A 22,308-nucleotide genomic window follows, 5' to 3' on the forward strand; every position below is an offset into this window, starting at 1 on the left:
GGAATTTAGCATTTCTCATTGAAGAGTGCTACAAACTGCTTCTGAGCGTTGTTGTGCCGGCTGCAAAAATGGAGACAAACACCAAGTAATCTGGAGCTATCTGCTATTCAACTATAACCATTACAGCTACGCGATTACAAATGGATGTGGTCAAAATTGCAGATTACTGTGCTTCTAATACATTAGGGTTGATTTACTAAAACTGAAGAGTGCAAAATCTGCTGCAGCTGTGCATGGTAGACAATCAGCTTCTAACTTCAGCTTGTTCAATTAAGCTTTGACAAAGAAACTGATTGGTTTCTATGCACAGTTGCACTAGATTTTGCACTCTTGTTTTAGTAAATCAACCCCGTTGGCGTTTAATGCTGTTAACACAGTGGGAATGCTTCTAAAAAGGAATGTACTTACAGACATCACCTACAATTTTTCTTTGTGCTTCCTAACGAATGATTGTGTTGAAGATCTGCCTATGGAAATCTGCTGGAAATTGACGGCTTCCTGGTTACATAATCCACCTACTTTATGGGAATTTAGGAATGTACAGTCAAAGAAAACAACTGTCAGAGCTGGTTCTAAAAGTAGAGACTCATTTGAGGTATAAGGTGAAAAGTTATTTGCATAGCAATGCCGCAAACTACATGGAGGTTTTGCCACTTTGTAAGCAGAAAACATTTTTTTTTTTAATTGTTTTTCTTCCATAATCTAATAGAAACCAACTGACAGGCCTACATAATATGAGTAATACATGGAATGCCTCTATTATCAAAGTGCAAATATATTAAAATCATAAAGTCTTATAGGCATGGATGGCGCTGGCCTACATCTCCAGTGAGATGAAGCAACCTGTCTATACAACTGTGTGGGAAAGTTACAGCCAGTCAGCTTCATTGCATATAAGGAAACTACCCTCCATGCCAAACAATAGAAGCTCTATCAGATCAAAAACTCACATGGATATTTACAGCTATCTATGAAAAAAAAGAGACAAGGAAAAAAGCCAAAGGAATCCCTGTGAGTAATAAATTTTTCACAGCTTTGTTTAGAGTGCTTTAAATTTGTTTGAATTTTTTCATTTTAGGTAATGCTAAATTGTTGACAAATTGGATCAAAGGGGTTGTAAAGGTTTGTTTTTTATTTTCTAAATAGGGTCCTTTAAGCTAGTGGATTGTTGGTTTACTTACCTTTTCCTTTGATTTCCCGTCTAAATGTTTTTTTTCTTTTGTCTGAATTTCTCACTTCCTGTTTCTCCTCAGTAAGCTTGCCCCCATCATCCAAGCCGTTCTGGCTGGGGGTTAGTCGGCCAGAACAGCTTACTGAGGAGGAACAGGAAGTGAGAAATTCAGACAAAGAAAACAAAGAAAAAAACAATTTTGAATGGAAATCGAAGGAAAATGTTAGTGAACCAACAATACGCTAGCTTAAAGGAACCTATTTAGAAAATAAAAAACAAACCTTAACAACCCCTTTAAGGTGCTGTTCACTGCTGTAGATGCCATGGAGGGTGGTATACTGGGAGGAAGTCCCTGCTTAAAATTAATTCCATATTTATATTATAACATCAACCTATCAGAGGAACAAACAACTAGCTTTGTTCTTCAGAACCCTGGGTTTTTCGTTTTTACAGGTGTTACTAAGTTCTAGGAGCGCTTACTATGAGTAAGGACACCTAGGTTTGACACATGTAAGCGGTGTTCAGTCCTTCCTATTCAAAGAACCTGCCTTCCCAGAGTGCTGTCCTATTGTTGTTCCAGTTTTGGTCTTCAGAGATGAACAAATCGCTTGTATATAATTCGCAGTTGCACAGGGACCCTCTAGTAGTAAGGGGACCATTTAGTCTAGATATGGATTGAGCAGAATTTGAAATCCATCCGGCATCATGTAGAATATATCTTGCTTATTTATAGAGCTTGGCAGGTTCTAGTATCTAAGAAGTAGCGGGCAGAAGAAAATAGTTCATGTTGCACTGAGACGTGTAAAATACTTCTCTTATTTCCTCTTGACACCAACTGTACTGGAAGTGAAGGTGTTCTTCAGGATCTTAACATCTGATCTATAACCAGTGAATAAAAGTTTGTTCTTTGAGTAATATTTGAATGTGGGGCCCAAAAAATTTTTGTGTACAGGGGTCCATTTGGTGGTTATGCCTGCCACTGCATTGAGAAGTCTATGGCTTGCACCAGCTAGGACAGGAAGAACCACATGGTCATTAGGGGTTAGCTGTTTCTTGTATTGCTGGACATTCTAAGTCTGTTTCTAATTCTGTGGGCTTTGTGATTGTGCAACTGAAAAGCTACAGTAATGCCTCGTTTCCACTGAGCGGTACGGTTCGGTACGGTTAGGTTCGGTACGCTATTTTGGGTGTTTCCATTATGAAAGTGTGCCATAAAACCGAACCGTACCGGACCATTCGGGGTCCTGCTTCAGATGTGGGGCCATAGAAAATGGAACGGTTCCATTAGGGCGGAGATGCAATACATTCCACTGATTGGTGGACGTGCTAGGCATTTTTTCTAAATCCTGTATGGTCCCAACGGTCCGATTTGAAGTGGAAACGCTCACGAGAATAGACCGGTCCGTTCTAAACCGTTCCAAATCTACTGACCCGAACCGTTCCATTCAGTGGAAACAAGGCATTAGTATTATTGTTCTGAAACACAAGCTCTGTATTTAACCACTTCCCGCCCGGCCTATGGCCGATTTACGTCCGGGAAGTGGTTATGAAATCCTGACAGGACGTTCTAGAACGTCCTGCAGGATTTCATGCCGCGCGCGCCCGTGGGAGCGCGCATCGCGGCGATCGGTGATGCGGGGTGTCAGTCTGACACCCTGCATCTCCGATCTCGGTAAAGAGCCTCCGGCGGAGACTCTTTACCACGTGATCAGCCGTGTCCAACCACGGCTGATCACGATGTAAACAGGAAGAGCCGTCGATGGCTCTTCCTCACTCGCGTCTGACAGACGCGAGTAGAGGATAGCCGATCGGCGGCTCTCCTGACAGGGGGGGTTAGCGCTGATTGTTTATCAGCGCAGCCCCCCCTCGGATCGCCACACTGGACCACCAGGGATGCCCACCCTGGAGCACCAGGGTGGGCAAAAAAAAAAAAATGACAGAAAAAAAAAAATGACAGGAAAAAAAAAAAAAAAAAAAGCATAAAGAAAAAAAAAAAGATGCCAGTCAGTGCCCACAAATGGGCACTGACTGGCAACCTGGCAAAAATCAGTGCTGCCACCCCAGTGTCCATCAGCACCACCCCAGTGTCCATCAGCGCCACCCCAGTGTCCATCAGTGCCACCCCAGTGTCCATCAGTGCCACCCCACAGTGCCCATCCATGCCCAGTGCCCACCTATCAGTGCCCATCTGTGCCACCCATAAGTATCCATCAGTGCCGCCCATGAGTGCCCATCTGTGCCGCCTATGAGTGCCCAGTGCCGCCCATGAGTGCCCATCAGTGCCGCCTATGTGTGCCCATCAGTGCCGCCTATGTGTGCCCATCAGTGCCGCCTATGTGTGCCCATCAGTGCCGCCTATGTGTGCCCATCAGTGCCGCCTATGTGTGCCCATCAGTGTCGCATACCAGCGCCGCCAATCAGTGCCACCTCATCTGTGCCCGTCAGTACTACCTCATCGATGTCCATCAGTGCCATCTCATCGGTGCCCATTAGTGCCGCCATATCAGTGCCCGTAATTGAAAAAGAAAACTTATTTACAAAAAAATTAACAGAAAAAAATAAAAACGTAATTTTTTTTCCAAATTTTCAGCCTTTTTTTAGTTGTTGCGCAAAAAAAAAAAATCGCAGAGGTGATCGAATACCACCAAAAGAAAGCTCTATTTGTGGGGAAAAAAGGACGCCAATTTTGTTTGGGTACAGTGTAGCATGACCGCGCAATTGCCATTCAAAGTGCGACAGTGCTGAAAGCTGAAAATTGGCTTGGGCGGGAAGCTGCGTAAGTACCTGGTATGGAAGTGGTTAAAGAATATGAGGCTCTTAAAAGCCTTTTCATACCTCCAGGTTTAATTCAGTGCCAACTTTTCTCACTTCATTTTGACTTTGTCTATACTGACCCTGGATTGACTAATTAAAGTATACCAGCAAGAGATGTTCCCTGCAAAGGAAGAGGTAGTATACTTACCTCTAATGTGGCGCATGTCTTGTTCCTCCCCTCCAATCCTGTGCTGCTGCCTCTACCAGTCTCTTCAATATTCCACACTTCTAGATGCCTGTGTCCCCTGCTGTTGCTATTGGTTCTTTTCTCCAACCTCTATTTCACTTTGTTAAAGGAAGAAACTATGGGGCAGCTAGGGGCATTCCTGGAAATGTCAAATGCTGAAGATACTGGGAAGACTGCAGCACTAAAACCATGGGGAGACACAAGCTGTCAGAGAGACGAGTATATTAACACTTTTTTTGCTGAGATTTTTTGCCTCTATTATTTAAAGCCTGACAGAGTCGTTTTGAGTATCTGGTGTGGTTAAAGGATAAGTTACCCTTTTAAAGAAAAGTAAATAAATGCAGGCAAAAAAATGTGCATTTATTTTTATTTTTTTACTTGAAGCATTGTCAGTGTATCTGTCTGCTCGTACCTCGTAAAGGCAGGCAGTTACACACTGACAGGAGGAGAGAATGAACTACCAGAGCGTTCAACGGCGTCATGGTAGTTCACTGAAAAATACAGTACAATACGGAAAATCGCAAAGGCTGGTGGGACTTGTCATTTTCACATTCACAGAACACTGTGAATGGATGACGTGCTGGGTGGGCGGTGGGAAGATTTCAGATAGTGGTAGCGAGCGGGGGGAGAAGATGCCTCGCTTGCTGTCAAAACAGGGACTCAGGGGAGGTGGAGGTCGGTGGAGTTGTAACATGTTACACCATGAATATGGGTGTAACTTGTAACATGTTACAAAAGGTATCCTTTAAAACAGTCAGCATCTTCAGTTCGGTATTCAGACAAAACATTACCAGAGAAGACAGCCGGGCAGGTAACTAGCATGTAATAAATCTTATGGTTTTTAAATAATGAGCTTTCCATTTCTGGCATTGAAAGTTTATGCAACTGCAACTAAGAATTTACAAATATATATATATATATATATATATATATATATATATATATATATATATATATATATATATATATATATATATATATATATATATATAACTTTAACTTATTGTAAAGGTACAATTCAGTCAAAAGTTTAAATGATATCTTAAAAAGCAGAGTGCACAGCCTACCTGCTCAGTACTTAATTTTTCAGATCCTGGCATTGCTTCAGTTCACCAGTACTTCCCAGTTCCTATTGTCGACAGCCTGGTGACCTGAGAACTGAAAGCTATTCTCTGTAAAAAAAAAAAAGCCAAATGTAAAAAAAAAAAAAACGCCAGTATTGAAATGTTTCTTAGAGTCATCAGTCATATTCAAACTTGCTATAAATGTAATTAACGACACAAGAACTAGAAAGAATATGAGAGAAAACATTCTACTGCACAGTAGCATCCAGGAAGCATACCCATTGTAAACGTGTTCCATGCTGTCTAGATGCACTGAATTACCGTATATGAATCTCAGACTTGATTGAATTATATGAAACTCACAGGTGAATTGAAATAAATTATTTGGCCAAAGCATACCATATATAATATATCATTTTATAACATCAACAATGTTAATAACATTACAACCAATAGTTTTGACAATCCAATATAAGCTTACTTGAAATATCCTCTTTTCATGTTGTGAGTGCTGCCTGTCTGCTGGCCATCTCTTTCCACAACTCCCTGGATTCCCTGCATGCTTTGCAGCTTCTCCTTTGCTGTTTACTTAAAGGACTACATATACCATGGTACCTTGCTGCCTGCGAGCAGTGATTCCTATACTGACTCCGCCTCCTGAGACTCCCCCTCTCAGCACCGCAGTAGTACAGAAGACAGCTCTGTGAAATCTGTGACATAGCAGTGCCTACTCACAGGGCATAGTGACTGTGTGTCACAGATTTCAAGAAAGTAAATTATGTACAGATCTTCACAAAGTAAGTTTACAAACTTCAAGATAGTTCATATTTATAGGAGTAGGCTAGAAGTAAATAAAATCAGCGTAGGAAGGGTATTATGTGATTTTATATTTTGACCTTAGGTATGCTTTTACATTCTGGGTTTAGCTTTTGCTGAATAGGATTAGGAGCTCGTTGGTTGGTTTCATTGTTTTTTGGAATAGCTCTATGCTCAGGATATAACATATTTTGGAATGATTTTCAAATTGATGTGATACCAGTTATTAAATCAACGTGAAGTCATACTAACGCTCCTCTTCTTTTAATGGAAACAAGGTCATTTGCAAGTGAGCGTGTATCATAACAAGAAGATGAATAGTTTTCGAATACTTGAAGAATATGACAGATTTTAAAATAGAAGTTTGGGAATAAAAAAAAAATATACAGTACATATTTACCTAGGTGGATGCAGCATCGGTCTAATGCTGCACCTATCCCTTGCCACCCCTAAAGGCCTGTGTACACGATACAAGAATCGAAAAAAAAAATTCATCTGACAAACGATCTTCCGATTTTTGGATTGTTAGTATAGTGCTTTCAACAGCAAATTCAGTTTTTTCGTCCGACAAAAGCTTGATGTGCAGTCTATAAAATTTTTGTCGTATGTTAACTCAACGTCCCATTATCCTTTAATTAATATGGTTTTTGTACAAAAAAAAATCATAAAAGCAAGACTACGCATGCTCAGAAACAAAAGAAAACATACAAAACTATACAACACATTATGTCCCTCTGAAGTTGTATTCTGTGGTACGAGAATTTTCGTATGGTGGGTAACCTCTTCACTTTCGACATGAGACTAGCATGCAACAAAAAAATGGACGAACGGTCGTCCGAAAATCTGATTGTGTGTACGAGGCTTTAGACCGAGAACCCGAGCCATCAAAGACCACTGATCACTGGTTTCTCGGTCTTCAGTACGCAGAGAGCCAGTTCTCTCCTCTCTGCTCTGCTTCTCTAATGCTTACTGGCTCTGTGGAAGGGGCGAGAGAGGCTTGCTCAGCCTTTGAGCGGCTCACTATGAGGCTGAGCAAACTGTCACTCAGGAATCTGGGTGGATCCCAACTTTAAAGTTGGGATCTCTCAGAGCTTGGAGCGGCTCAGTCACATCAGCCAACAGCGGGCTTTAGCACCCCTGTAATCCATAGGAGGAGAAAGGGCCAAAAGAGCTTCTCCTTTAAGATTCTGTATTCCTCTTGCTATCCTATCTAACATTACCTGTTGTAAAGCCTTTCTCATGTCAAAGCTCCCTAGCAATGTCCAGATAGCAGCTCTGAAAACTCTGGAATTCTCCCTTCTTTTCCACTTTGGTTAGAATATTCTTATTCCTTTTTTTTTTTTAATCTTTAAAAAAAAATGTATTTATTTATTCGACAACAAGAGTGTATGCTCATGACAGTAAACAATACATTAACATAGTTCCTTATTAGCATACGTTAAAAAATACTTACATCCAAAGGTAATTAACCAAGGTATAAAGGTAACAAGGTAACAAGATGATATTAAAGGGTCACTAAAGGAAAAATTGTGTTTGCTGAAATGACTGTTTACAGGGTATAGAGACATAAAAGTTAACTGATTCCTTTTAAAAATGGTTAAAAGTAGATAAAAATCAATCATATAATGTGCCTCTAGTTTCACTTTCACTTTTAAACTGGCTTCATGTTCCTGTGAAGTAGAGAGACACACAGAACAAAAACAAACAAATCCAGGGCAGTGTTTTTTTTTTTTAATTAATCTGATTGGTTCTGGGAAGTTTTAGACACACAGTAATGACAGCTTAGACCACCGTGAGAAAGCTCCCAGTACCATGGTTATAAGGAGCCAGACAACCAGGAAGTGTGGAGATCACAGCAGAATTACAGCTACTTCAAAGCAAAAACAAACAATGAGGACATGAAACCAGTACTGCAGTAAGGTAAAGGAAACTATTTAGATTAAAAGAAAAATTCCTTTAGTGACCCTTTAAGCTTAAAATATCAGGTCTTGCTTACCCCAATTGGGTTCAAACTGTAAGCAGAGATCAGTTATTAAGCTGTTACGTTCCATATGGAAGAGATAATTTACTCCTAAACTTTCATTTAGATAACGGTAACAGTTCTTTTGATTATTAGTAGCTCTTTTTATTGATTGGAGGCTGCTGATAGAAAAAATATTTACAGTACATGGGGAGATACGAGATAAAGGAAGCTAAAGTGAAAGTGAAAGTGTTTTAAGTGCATTTTTACGCAGCTGCTTGCTTCAGCTACCAGAATGAGCCATGTTACTAAATGGACATGAATCTGGTTAGTGAAAGCAGTGTCGTGTTCCAGCACATTTTGAAAACCAGTTTGCAGTGACTGCCACTGTGTTTCTATTCTCGCATTTTAAATAATGGATTGAATTTCCTGGTTTTACCAGTTCTGACACGACCGTTAAGAATGTTTGCTATTTACCACATTTCTTGTGAAAAGGATCTGAGTATTATGACTTGGGGACTAAATTGGTAAAACTGTCAAATATGCAAAAGTATTTAGTAGAGCTGCATTATTCTGGGAAGATGAGAATCACTTTTTTTATTTTGCTAGAATAAAGATCACGATTCTCTCATGATTCTTGCGGCGTAACATCATCTTTCACATTATACCAAAAAATTTTTTTTTAATTCATTAATCACTTCAGCCCTGGAAGATTTGGCTGCTCAATGACCAGGCCATATTTTGGGATACGGCACTGCGACGCTTTAACTGACAATTGCGCAGACGTGTGACATTGTACCTAAACAGAGGCGATTCAGTTTGCATGTGTTGCGCTATATAAGTTTCTCACTCACTCATTGTACATAAACAAAATTGATGTCCTTTTTATCACACAAATAGAGATTTATTTTTGTGGTATTTGATCACTTCTACGGTTTTTATTTTTTGCGCTATAAACAAAAAAAGAGCAACAATTTAAAAAAAAAAAACAATATTTTGTACTTTTTGCTATAAGAAATATCCCCATTTTTTTTTTTAAAAAAAGCTAATATTTCTTTCTCAGTTGAGGCCGATATGTATTTTTCTACATATTTTTGGTAATAGAAATCATATTGATTGGTTTGCGCAAAAGTTATAGGGCCATATCCACAAAAGAGATACTCCGGCGTAAGCCGTCGTATCTCTGGTTCTAACTTTGGAACTGATCCTCAGAAGCAGTTTTCCTAAGTTAGGCAGAAGATCCGACATCTGTAAGGGACTTACACTGCCGAATCTTAGGATGCAGTACCGCATCCGCCACTGGGGGCATTTCGAGTCGAAATGCCTCTTCTGGTATGCAAATTAGCACTTAGGGCGATCCTCAAAGCTTTTGTGCTTAGTTTTTTCGCCGTAAGTGTTAGTTTGCCAAGTGTAAAACTAGGGCTGCTTTTACAAAGTGTAAAGTTAGTCACACCTTGTAAAGGCCCATTCAAGCGACGGCATTTGGTATGCATTCCCGAGGGAGAACTCCACGGCAATTTGTAAAATCCAAACCGGCATGGGTTCCCCCCCCAGGAGCATACCAGGCCCTTAGGTCTGGTATGGGTTGTAAGGAGACCCCCCCTCCGACGAAAAATCGACGTAGGGGGTCCCCCTACAATCCATACCAGTAGGTACCACGTGGGTACCTACCGGAGCATGATGGGACGGTGATGCCTATATAAATGGGATGCAAGGCGCGCTTCCATCATTACAGCGACAACAGGCGACGAGGCAACATCGGAAGAGGGGAGAAGAACAGAAGAGAAGACCCTGACGTCACAGAAGACCGCGATGGCTGCCTGCTAGAAATTGAGCTAACACACAAAGATAGCAGGCAGCCAGCGCTGAAGAAGAAGGCACCGGACAGCTGGAGAAGAACCGGGGTTCGCCGAGTCAACAGCGGAAGAGGGGAGAAGATAGAAGAAGACCCCCGGAGTCCGGAGAAGCCCCCCCCCCGGAGAGCGGAAGAAGAAACCCCCCCCGGAGAGTGGAAGAAGACCCCCGGAGATTGGAAGAAGAAGCCCCCCTGGTAATAGAGCTAATAAAGAAGACAGGGGGGGCATCCGGAGCAGAATAATAAATTATTTTAAAAACCCTTGTGTTGTGTGTTTAATAACTTTTACTTTTTGCCTCCAGGTGAATGGATAGGGGTACGATGTACCCCATATCCATTCACTTAGGGTGGGGGGCCGGTATCTGGGGACCCCCTTATTAAAGGGGACTCCCAGATTCCGATAAGCCCCCGCCCGCAGACCCCGACAACCAACGGCAAGGGTTGTCGGGAAGAGGTCCTGTCCTCATCAACATGGGGACAGGGTGCTCTGGGGTGGGGGGGCCCGCAGTGCGCCCCCCTGCTCCAGAGCACCCAACCCCCCCATGTTGAGGGCATGCGGCCTGGCACGGCTCAGGAGGGGGGGGGCGCTCGCTCGTCCCCACTCCCTTCCTGACCGGCCGGGTAGCGTGCTTTGGATACGGGTCTGGTATGGATTGTAGGGGGACCCCCTACGTCGATTTTTCGGCGTGGGGGGGTCTCCTTACAACCCATACCAGACCTAAGGGCCTGGTATGCTCCTGGGGGGGGAACCCATGCCGGTTTTTTCTTTGAAAATTGGCATGGAGTTCTTCCTCAGGAATGCATGCTGAGCGACGTTATCATTTTTTTTAATAATTATTTGTTTTCCCGGCGCGTATATTTTTTTTCACCCGTCGCAACTTTAGTGTCCCGTCGCAAACCACAAAGCCGCCCGGCGTCAATTACGTTCGCGCGCTGCACGTCGGGAAAATTACGTCACACGCATGCGCAGTACGGCCGGCGCGGGAGCGCGCCTCATTTAAATTATAAACGCCCCCTGGAGAGGAGGACCGCCTTACGACGGCGGCACTTAAAGCGGGGGTTCACCCTTAGAGGGCACTTTTCCCCCTTAGATTCCTGCTCGTTTTTACTAGGGGAATCGGCTATTTATTTTAAAATATGTGCAGTACTTACCCGTTTACGAGATGCATCCTCTCCGTCGCTTCCGGGTATGGGCTTCGGGAATGGGCGTTCCTTCTTGATTGACAGTCTTCCGAGAGGCTTCCGACGGTCGCATCCATCGTGTCACGATTTTCCGAAAGAAGCCGAACGTCGGTGCGCAGGCGCAGTATAGAGCCGCACCGACGTTCGGCTTCTTTCGGCTACGAGTGACGCGATGGATGCGACCGTCGGAAGCCTCTCGGAAGGCTGTCAATCAAGAAGGAACGCCCGCTCCCGAAGACCCATACCCGGAAGCGACGGAAGAAGATGCAGCTCGAAAACGGGTAAGTACTGCTCATATTTTAATACAAATAGCCGATTCCCCTAGACCGAACGAGCAGGAAGCTAAGGGGAGAAAAATTTTTTTTTTATAAATGGGTGAACTCCCGCTTTAAGTTACACGGCCTGAAATTTCTAGGTAAGTGCTTTGTGGATCAGGCACTTAGGTAGAAACTTTAAGTCAGTGTAACTTAACTGCTGAAAGTTAAGTTACGCCGCCTGGCTGAGGATTTGGCCCATAGAGTCTACAAAATAGGGGAAAGTTTTATGGCATGTTTATTATAAATAATATTTTTACTAGTAATGGCAGCAATCTGCAATTTTTATCGGGACTGCGACATTATGGCAGACAGATCGGACACTTTTGATACATTTTTGGGACCACTGACAATTATACAGCGTTCAGTGCTATAAAAATGCACTGATTACTGTGTAAATGTCACTAGCTAGTAGGAATTCACAATCTGTCTCTCCTCTCCTCACAGAACAGGGATTTGTGTGTTTACAAATGATGATTAATACATGTAGGAGAGAAGTGTCAGAATTGGCCTGGATGGCAAGGGGTTAATTACCATAAGTAAGTAATATACAAATAATTATTATATATTTGTTTTTTAGGTCATTTACTATATTTTCAAAAACTGTACTCAAGCAGGTGGCTTAACGGACAAATTACAGAAGTTTGAAGTTATAACTTTCAACTAGTAATTTCACCGTAAATAGATAAATAATAAATTATCGTGTAACATATCGCATAATAATATATGATTTAGCTTGATTATAACAGTACCTTTTCAACAGGCAGCGGATTCTCATTCTCCCTCTTAAGGCTGCATTCACATCTGAGCGACAGCCGCGATCGCGTGTAGCGGCGTATTTTGCCGCAAGTACAAAACTTTCACTTTTTTTTTTTTTCTCTCAAAGTCTTCCCATTGCTGTCAATGGGAAACGCCTATGTCGCCTGAAAAAAAGGGTCCGGGACTTTTTTTCAGGCGACAGGCGTTCGGCGTCTATGAGATGTGAACCATCTCCATAGACAGCAATGGGAATTCTCCCCTCGAGCGACAGAAGCGTCCGGCGTCGGGCGTTTTGTCGCTCAGGTGTGAATGGGGTCTTACTGTGTAAGAAAAACATGGGATTGTGGGTAAATCTTATACACGCAAACCCATGTTTTTTCCTTGTAGATAAGAGGGCTGGGCTGGAAAGGGAGCATTTGTCTTTTATACACATGCCCCTTCTATGACACTGCAGTAATAGGTGTGCCTCCACTGCAGCATTTTTATTGGACAGCTGGGGCTAATGGTACTTTACCATTGGTCCAAGACTCCAAGTTGTTCATTGAGCTCAGTGCCTCTGACGAGAAGTGAGGAGAGGCACTGTGAGCTCATCCTCTCAGTCTGCTGCAAACAGAGTGTGTCAGCATGTATTTAAAGCAGAGGTCCGCCGATTTAAAAAAAAAAAAAAAATACAGCAGCTACAAATACTGCAGCTGCTGACTTTTAAAATATGGACACTTACCTGTTCAGCGTGCCCACAATTTCGGCACCCGAGGCAGACATGTGCCCCGGTCCTCGGATGCTGCCGCCGCCATATTCGCTAAGGGAATCAGGAAATGAAGCCTTGCGGCTTCACTTCCCGGTTCCCTACTGCGCATGCACGAGTCACGTTGCGCAATCAAAATGGTCCCTCCTGTCTTCTATCTCCCAGAAGACAGCGGGAGGGGGGGGCAGGAAGTGGCGTAGATTATCCACAGATTCTGTGGATATCTATGCCCGGAAGTGAGTGCAAATACCTGTATTATACAGGTATCTGCACCCCCCTCCCAACTGAAAGGTGCCAAATGAGACTCAGGAGGGTTCTGAAAGGCAGAGGTTCACCTTTTGTGTGAACCTCCGCTTTAAACTGGCCACTCTGTATTTAGCTTCTGACAGGCTGCACAAGGAGCCCCCTATCTCTATGACCATAGGTCGTAGGAGCCCCACATTTTTACCAGTGGTGGGGTAGGACTTAGATTTGGGGTCTCTGTGACCACCTACGACCCTCGAAGATCGAATTTTTCACCTGCCTCCCCTGACTGCATGTCCCTGACTGATACTGAGGACAGACAGTTTCTACTATGTTACACTGTAGTCCTCTGGGAATACTTTGTTGTGTTTAAACCACTCAGCCTTTCCTCCCTTTGGACATTTTATATATATATAAAAAAAGAGAAATTTAGGACTTTAAGGCTTCATGTACACAGGACGTTTGAAAACCTCTTCTGAACACTGGAAACTTGACAGCTAGTAACAGATGGTTAAAAAATATATTTACCCCAAAATAAAACTAAGAAAGCCTTCTGATTAAAAAAGATATAACATATGTGTGATTTTTTTATGTAACAGTATTACAGTATGTTCTGGTTTTCAGCTAGGTTGTAACATTTTTTTGGACTACCAGTTACTGTAATCAGTTATTTCCTGGTTCATGCTCTTGCAAAACATATAACCAAGGTGACATTCTAAAAACAAACAAAAAAGTAATGAAATGGGGCGTGAAATGTGAACCTGACCTGGCTTAAAGAGGAAGTAAACCCTTGTCAAAAAATTGTTGTTTTCCCTTCCCTGCAAAGTAAAGCCATACTGGGGGCTATTTACAAAAGGCAAATCCACTTCCACTGCAGTTGAAATTGCACTTTGAATGGCAGTCGCTGTAAATCTGAGAGGTAGATCTAAAAATGAGGGGAAGCTCTGCTGATTTTATCATCCAATCATGTGCTGTTTTTCTATTTTCCTTGCATGTCCCCCTCGGATCTACGACTGCACTTCCAAGCGCACTTTCAGTGCAATTTCAATTTGTAGTGCAAAGTGGATTTGCCATTAGTAAATATATCTGCAAATGAAGCCCGGGCCGTCCCCGCTGGCCAGAGCCACATGATGTCACTCCCACGCATGACTGTCCGGAGCCGCCACTCACGGCATTTCCTACTGAAGAAATGGCACGGGTGCCCGTTTCTTCAGAGCGCATGCGCCAATGACATCATCGGCGCAGTATACTGTAAATATCTCCTACACGGCGCACGTTTAGGCTGGATTCAGACCATTTAACGTTCTGTAGTGCAAATGTGCAAAATGCAAAAAGCACTAAAACTGCATAGGTGTTAATCCAGCCTAAGGAGATAAGGCTTACCAATAGGTACAAATTCTAAAGGTAGGTTTACAACCTCTTTAAGGGCCCGTTCATACCACAAAAATGCACTCCGGATAGGTTCCGGATCAGTTTTTGCTTGCAGTTCACACCACACACAGTTCCAGTGCGTTTTTGATACAATTTGCTAGGTTCCAGTGCAGAAAAAATTCAGCATGCTCTAAAAAAAAATCTGCACCGGAAACTGACTGCATTGGTGTGAACTAGAGCCATTGGAATACATGGAAAACACTGCATGCATTTTTAGTGCAAAAAAAGGCATACAGAACTGCATCTGGTGTGAACTAGCGCTAAAGCCTTTCTGAGACTAGGATTGAAGGATGCCGCAGACACACTGAGATCAGTTTAAAGTCTGACACAGGTACTTCCAGGCACCGCATGATCTCTTCAATGTTGTGACATAGTCAATGCCAGCTAATGCTGCATTCACACCTAGGCGACAAAACGCCTGAAGCGCGACGCTACAATACGCTGGAGGGGAGAAATAACATGATTCTCTATAGAGATGGTTCACATCTCCGCGCCAAACGCCGAACGCCTGAAGCTCAAACAAGTCCCGGGCCCTTTTTTGTCGCGGCATATCGGGGGCCTTCGGCGTTCTCCATACCCGACAATGACCTATACAAAACCGCGGTTAAAAACGCTGCATTTGTCGCGGCAAATCACGGTAAAAAACACCGCAATTTGTCGCGGCAAATCGTGGTAAAAAAAACGCCGCAAATCGCCTACGCCTAGGTGTGAATGCAGCCTAACACTTTCTGTTTTGTTTTTGATACAGCGAAGAAGGGCTAGCTCCTTTTCTGCACTCAATAAATCAATAAATAGAGAAGGGACCGACAAACATGATTTTTTTTTAAATGGACTGCCACTGTCATAATGTCATAAAGGGCCTATTCACACATGTTTTTCTCAATGCAGGCCCACTGCAATGACAAGCTGAAATCCATTGGATATCCAATATGGCATAATGCAAATTGCCTTGTCTATGTGTTGGGACTGCATTGGGCAAGGCATCCTACCACAGCCCCATGTATACAGTATGAATGGTCCCTAATCACTTATCTAATGATATTTGTTTATAAATGACGAAGTGGTGACTACATATACCTGCAGCGCCATTTATAAATGGCGCTGCAGAAATCACAATCAGGTGACCAGTGTGCCCATTATTGGCAGTGTTCTGAGCTATCATTGGATGACAGTGTGCAGAGTCGATCCGAGAGGCTCTGTACCTTGTGTCATCACAGCAATTACAAATGTAAACAGAGCCCACACATTCCAATGGAGGAAGGAATGAAAGACGTATTATTTGCTTAGTTCCAGATAAAAACATCAATGGGTCCCAAGGCTGTGGAATAATTTGAACCCTAATTTTCAGGCATTTTTCAGGTGCTCCTATTGAATTATATGGTGCCAAAAACACCCCATTATACTTCACAATTAGCTCATGTACCTTTCTGTGTGTTTCTGAGCTTCAGGCAGTGAGCTTTAGATGCTTGAAAATGTATGTGCAAACAGGCACAATTTAAAAGCAGAGGATTTTAGTGTGTTAAGCATTTTGCAGCTTTGAAGCTTCAAGCTACAAAATGCTTAGGTGCGAACCAGGGCTTAAAGTAGTTCTAAACCTCCGAAATTAAAATTGAACAAAGCATACCCTTCTATATTGTGCACCTGTAATGATCCAAAGCACCAAGTGTGATTTCTGTTTACCAAGCAATCTCAGTTGACAGCTCTCCTCTAACACACAGAAGGTGATTGACAGCCTCAGCTATGCATGTCTTTGCATGTGTCCTTACGAGACTGTGTAGAAGGGGGTGTGTAGAAGGGGGTGTGTCAATTCCCTCCAGTCACGTCTCAGATTGCACTCAGATCCATGCTTTATTCTGTGCAGTATGTGTGAACATCAGATCCCCATCCCCTGCCTTCTGGGGTTCAGAAATGATGTGTAAAATGTATGCTTTAGGGGGGCTGTACAGGAGAGAGTGCTGCAGATAAACAGGTGAAACTTATGTAGGAGGATTTGTTTCATCCATGTAAGGGTTTACAACCACTTTAAAGGAGAAGTGTGGAAATCCTAAAAATAAAAATCCATACTGCAGGATTGTTCTGATGCTGCAGCTGTGTCCCTTGCTGACTCTAAGCATGAGAATTGAGCAATCACAAGACCACTGATCTCTCAGTTCTTGGGTCTGCTCTGAGCACAGAGTGGTAACTATCAGTCACCACTTTGTGCTCTGCCCCTCCAGTGCTCACTGGAGCCAGGCAGTGAAGGGGGCAAGAGCATCTGGCTCAGGCTCTCAGTGGCAAACACTGAGAGCCTGAGTCAGCTGCTGGTCAGAAATCTGGGTGGATCCTGACATTATTGTCAGGATACTCTCAGAAACTGGAGCAGGTTTGTCAGCTGGCAGTGGGTCACATTAGTGTAAAAGTAAGTGTGCTCCCGTGACCCACATAAGAAGTATGACCAAACAAGCTTTGACCATATTTTTCTTTTAAGCTTCTTTTACTATTTTTAGTTATTATTTTCTGTGTTTCACTGGAGAGATTTTCTGTCACTTCCCGTCGTGGAGACACAACAGAAAGTCTCTCAAAAGTGAACAGAATTCCCATCTTAGAGAGTTGACATACTAGATATTGCAATTGTCCTGATGACAACCAAGGCTCCATTGTCATGAGAGTTTACATGTGCTTCAAATTCCAGTGGTTTGAACTGACAGATGTATGTGAATAGCTGGGGCAGCTGAGCCTGTACAATCTAATGACTGTTTACGCAACCAGCGTGTATCTGCTGTGATCGTGGCTGGATGTGCTGTAGATTATCGTATGAATGGAGCCATAAACTGGGGAATTCAATAAAGTCTTAACAACAGTTTTCTGGCAGTAGATCCCTTTAGAACTGCCGGTGCTTCATTCAGGCAAGTTTGGATAACATTACTGACATGGGTGACAAATTCAGGCAGTTCTAACTATCACTTTAGGAATCTGCTATGACAGTGACAGATTCTTAAAGAATTACTGATAATTTGCAGATTAGCGGTAATTAATGTACAACTAAAGGAAAAACTTTTTTTGCTTTGGATAGAGTGGAGAGGGATTAGAACACCTGTCACTTATTATTGCTGTCTGTGCCCCCATTAGGGAGATTCACCCTCTCTATTTGTCTTGTTTACCATTATGATTGAAAGTGAAAGTAAAAAGTAAATCCAACATTTTGGGTTGTCCTACATGCGTTTTACATGCGTTTTTTGTGCGATTTGTGCTGGTAGTTAGGAGCAGGCATCCCCCAGCATCCTAGCAACCAGTGACTTATCTCTGCTGTCAGTGGTGGATTTTCCGCTGACAGCAGAAAGTAAACACAAGAGCATAAAACAAAAACAATAAAAAACAAACAAAAAACAGCGTGCTGGTTCCCCTCCCGAATTTGAAGGGGACCCCATGCCAAAAAAACAAACAAAAAAAAGTGTGCCCCACCCCCCCAAAATCTATACCAAGCCCTTTGGTCTGGTATCGCTCTTAAGGTAAGGTGACCAGATTTTTTAAATCAAATCTGGGGACATATTTTTTTTTTTACCATTAATGGCGGCAATCAGCGACTTTCTGCCCATCAGAGCCTGTCAAGTCTGACTCTCCGGGCCCCTGCTACTACTGGGTGGGGAGCGGAGGAAGATCCCTCCACCAGGGAAGGCAAGGCGATATGGAAAAGAAATTGGGAGCAACTGCGCTAATGAAGTCCTAATACAATGTGATAGTACTCCTAAAGAATACTAGTGTGAAAAAAATAAGCTGCACCTTACTGTGTACGGTGAAACAGTGATAGCATAGAGAAAAATAACAAGATGCGCTAAATACATACAAAATATAATACCAAAACAACATGTAACAAATCAAATGTCCATAAGTGAAAGTGAAAAAAATGTTTTTGTGAAAAAAGTCCTTAGAGGGACGGCAAAGCTTCTATCCACCCGTAGAGTGAAAAAAGAAGATGAACCAAATGATCCACAAATAAGTCCAAGGTTAAGAGGTGACTATCCCGAAGCAGTGATCCACCACCAAGAGCTAATATAGCCTCTTACCGGATATCCGGCGGTCTCTTAACTAAAAGAGGACCCCAGAAAGCATGTCAAAGATGAACCGTTGGAAATCAGATTGCAGGTGGGCTGAGCTGGAAACCAATCTTTATCTCATTCCAGTGCTTGCGAACTCGATCAACTGTCATTGAGTGTTCCTCAGAAGGAGATGCTGCCTCTCTGGAAGCTTGAAGTTCAAGCTTCAAGCTTCCAGAGAGGCAGCATCTCCTTCTGAGGAACACTCAATGACAGTTGATCGAGTTCGCAAGCACTGGAATGAGATAAAGATTGGTTTCCAGCTCAGCCCACCTGCAATCTGATTTCCAACGGTTCATCTTTGACATGCTTTCTGGGGTCCTCTTTTAGTTAAGAGACCGCCGGATATCCGGTAAGAGGCTATATTAGCTCTTGGTGGTGGATCACTGCTTCGGGATAGTCACCTCTTAGCCTTGGACTTATTTGTGGATCATTTGGTTCATCTTCTTTTTTCACTCTACGGGTGGATAGAAGCTTTGCCGTCCCTCTAAGGACTTTTTCCACAAAAAATTTTTTTTCACTTTCACTTATGGACATTTGATTTGTTACATGTTGTTTTGGTATTATATTTTGTATGTATTTAGCGCATCTTGTTATTTTTCTCAAGGCAAGGCGATAAGCAGGCAGGCAGCTGGCCGGGACTTTAGCTAAGGCAGAAGAACATGTGAGCGGAGCTGAAAGGGCATGCACCCGAAACTGAAGAAATATTCCCTCTGCTCCGACCCGCACATGATCATCAGAAAGGGGCACAGATAACCTAGTAGGAGCGGCGAAACTGGGGTGTAATATTCAGATTTTTTTTATCAATTCTGCACTGACTGTCTTTGAAATTGCCCCAGCCCCGGTTCAAATTAAATCCGGGGAGAGATTTGGTCCAGGGACAGTGTCCTCAATCTGGGAACTGTCCCCGGAAACCGGAGATGTCTGGTCACCCTATTTTAAGAGGAATCCCATACCAAAAATAAAAAAACCTGACCCGTATCCGAGCATCCTTCATGAATCGCAATGAGCACCGGCAACTAAACATGACCGCTACCATTGTCTGACACACAAAGGGGCATGGTCACCTGGTGATCCGCCCTATGACATCCCTCCGAGACCCCACCCGATGATGTCATAGGGGCAGAGTAGTCTCCCCAATGACCGTGCCACTTTGTTTACTTAGCGGTGTGGGGGGAGGGGGAGTAGCACTGTAATTCGGTGAGCGTCAAGCTACAGAAGCGACACTAACCACACCCCTTTTGAGTCACGCCCCTTTAAGCCACGCCCAATATTTAGCTTAAACCACACTTTTTTTTACACCAAGATATGTTTCACGCGCTGCATTTTTAATCCCCCCCCCACTACGTCACACCTACAAATGAATGCCCCACCCCCTAATTATAGAAAGACTGCGCCCACTGACAAAAAAGTATCCCTATAAAAATTTTTACAATGTTGGCAACTATGTAAGTGTAGTGCTTCAAAACAAAGCTTTGGACAGGCTTTGTTAAAGATCTCTGAACGCCGGTCAAAGCTCCTGTCACTAAATAAAATGGTTAGATTACAGTCCTGTTTACACCTTGCTTTTGCTTGGTTCTTCGATGAGTCTTTGGTGAAGCTTCGATGAGCCTTTGGTGGTGCTTCGAGCGAGCTTTGCCATAGACTTCTATGGAGGCTTTGAAGCACTACTGAAGTTACATGGGGTATAATTTTTGAAGCGAAAGCAAAAGCAAGGTGTAAACAGGACTGTAAGCTAACCATTTTATTTAGTGACAGGAGCTTTGACTGGCGTTCAGAGAGTTTTAACAAAGCCTGTCCGAAGCCTTGTTTTGAAGCAAGTGTAAATCAGTGTGTGTTGAAGCCAAAGCAAGTGTAAATGAGCCCTAACTGTCACATTCATAGCTCCCAACTGTCCCTGATTTCAAGAAACTGTCTCTGATTTGGAGCAATGTCCCTCTTTTCTCCTCATTTTAGTCTGATCTATATAGATGTATATAAAATGTACTTTTTATCTATCAAAAAATGTTTCCCAGTGCTAAACTGTTCATCTGATTTCTAAATTGCTGCATTTGTAAATTCCAATAGCCAATATAAAGGAATAGTATTGGTAAAAAAAAACTTCTGGGCTTAACCAATCTTGTTTTTTGTACAATTCTCCTTTAAGGGTGGGCGTGGCAAGGGGTGTGTCCTATGCCTGCATACTTTTGCTGATAGGTGTCCCTCGTTCCCATCTCAAAAAGTTGGGAGGTATGCAAATTGCTTGCGCTGTCAAACCATCCAATGTCTGGTGTCATAACTGATCACATGTGCAGCACTATGGCAGATGAAGATCAAACAGAGGCCAAGATGGCAGCTTCCTTGGCTGAAAACGATAGGAGGGTTTACTTCCACTTTAAGGTGGAGCGTTTGGCACATTTTATGCCAAGTCTAAACAAACGCATAGTGGCGGTGATGTAGCCGTCTCCTGTATTATGTCTCTGACAGGCTTCTGTCACATATAAAATGTTATGTGTGGCCCTTTGGTGCTGTCAGGGGCCCCTACACCTTGTAATGCCCTGGTGTAACCCTTCCCTACACGCCCTGCTGCCTGTGCCCATGTATGTATAGCACATTATTGGGCTTCCCTGTGTGACATAAGTCATGTGTTCCTGCTAGTCTCTGTGGCAATTGAGCGGTATTCTCTCTCTTCCTGTCCTATGAGAAGGCAGAGCTGAGTTCTCGCTGTGTAGTGTGTACAGGGCCCGTGTGTCCTAACACCGGTCCGCTCAGCGTGACCCTCCCCATCACGACGTGCACGCTACGACGTCGGAACGTGGCATTGTGGATAGTGACGCCGAGCGGCGGCGGTAGCGGTGTGTGCGAGAGTTTGGTGTGTACGAGACCGAGCGGGGTGTGAAGATGGCGGACGGGGAGGCCGAGGCGGAGAATGGCTCCTGCCCGGACCTGGCCGCCGAAATGCCCCGTTTGGAAGAGAGGCTACAGGAACTGGAGGGGCAGCTGAGGGTGGCGGGAGCCGGCGGAGGAGAGGACGAGGCCGTACAGGCGGCCAGCGAATATTGCCAGCGCTTCTGTCAGGTGAGAGGACTCGGTGAGGGGAGCAGGAGGGGTTCGTAGAGCGGCCATCATTGCCTGTCATGGGGACTGCTGGGCTCCCTGTTTTTGTAATGGTGGAGGGTGAGCTGGGCGGGATCACAGGCTTCTTTGTGTGTTTACATGCTCCATACAAATGTAGAGGCCTGTCACCTCCCGTGCAGCCCCGAGCTGTGTCGCCTTTCCAGGCATGCATGTATTCCCATTGTACAGTACCGGCTGCATGACCTGCCTGGCCTCAGTGTCCCCTCTATATATGTGTGTGACAGTCAGTCAACATTCTCCATTTCCCCGCCCCCCCGCTCTGATCTGCAGCCGCCCGCCTTCTGTCTGGAGCTAGGCACTGGCATGTATGCATGCTGGACGATCTGCAACCGTGCTGCCTGCTATTGTACAACGATTTCATCCATTCCTTCCCTTTCTGATGGATCTGATTCTGGGAAGGCCTGTCCTTGCTACCACACTCCATTCAAATGGCTTGTATTGGGGAGAGGGAATGGCTCACACCCCCCTCCTTTCACTTCTATGCAGACACTAAGGGGATTATCTATAGACCCCCACCCCCTCTTTTTATGACATTCTAGCATGCAGAGGACGTGATGTTTCCTCCTGTGGTTAATGA

The 22,308-nt window shown here is 43.7% G+C and overlaps 1 protein-coding gene across 2 annotated transcripts in view; it reads left to right on the forward strand.

The window, feature by feature from the left end:
• Positions 1-354: 354 nt before the first annotated feature.
• Positions 355-22,308, forward strand: part of ZNF292 (zinc finger protein 292) — a 110,633-nt gene continuing 88,679 nt past the window's right edge. Inside the window, exon 1 of one of the 2 annotated variants that reach the window (XM_040350070.1) lies at positions 355-1,011. Coding sequence is in view for 1 of the 2 variants with exons in the window: in XM_040350069.1 (XP_040206003.1) it covers positions 21,495-21,671 (177 nt within the window). In the remaining variant the exon portion in view is untranslated. Of the gene's footprint in view, positions 1,012-21,313; positions 21,672-22,308 lie in introns of those variants that run through there. The other variant, XM_040350069.1, reaches the window with a different exon arrangement.

Source organism: Rana temporaria, chromosome 4, assembly GCF_905171775.1.
Source record: "Rana temporaria chromosome 4, aRanTem1.1, whole genome shotgun sequence".
Lineage (NCBI taxonomy): Eukaryota > Metazoa > Chordata > Amphibia > Anura > Ranidae > Rana > Rana temporaria.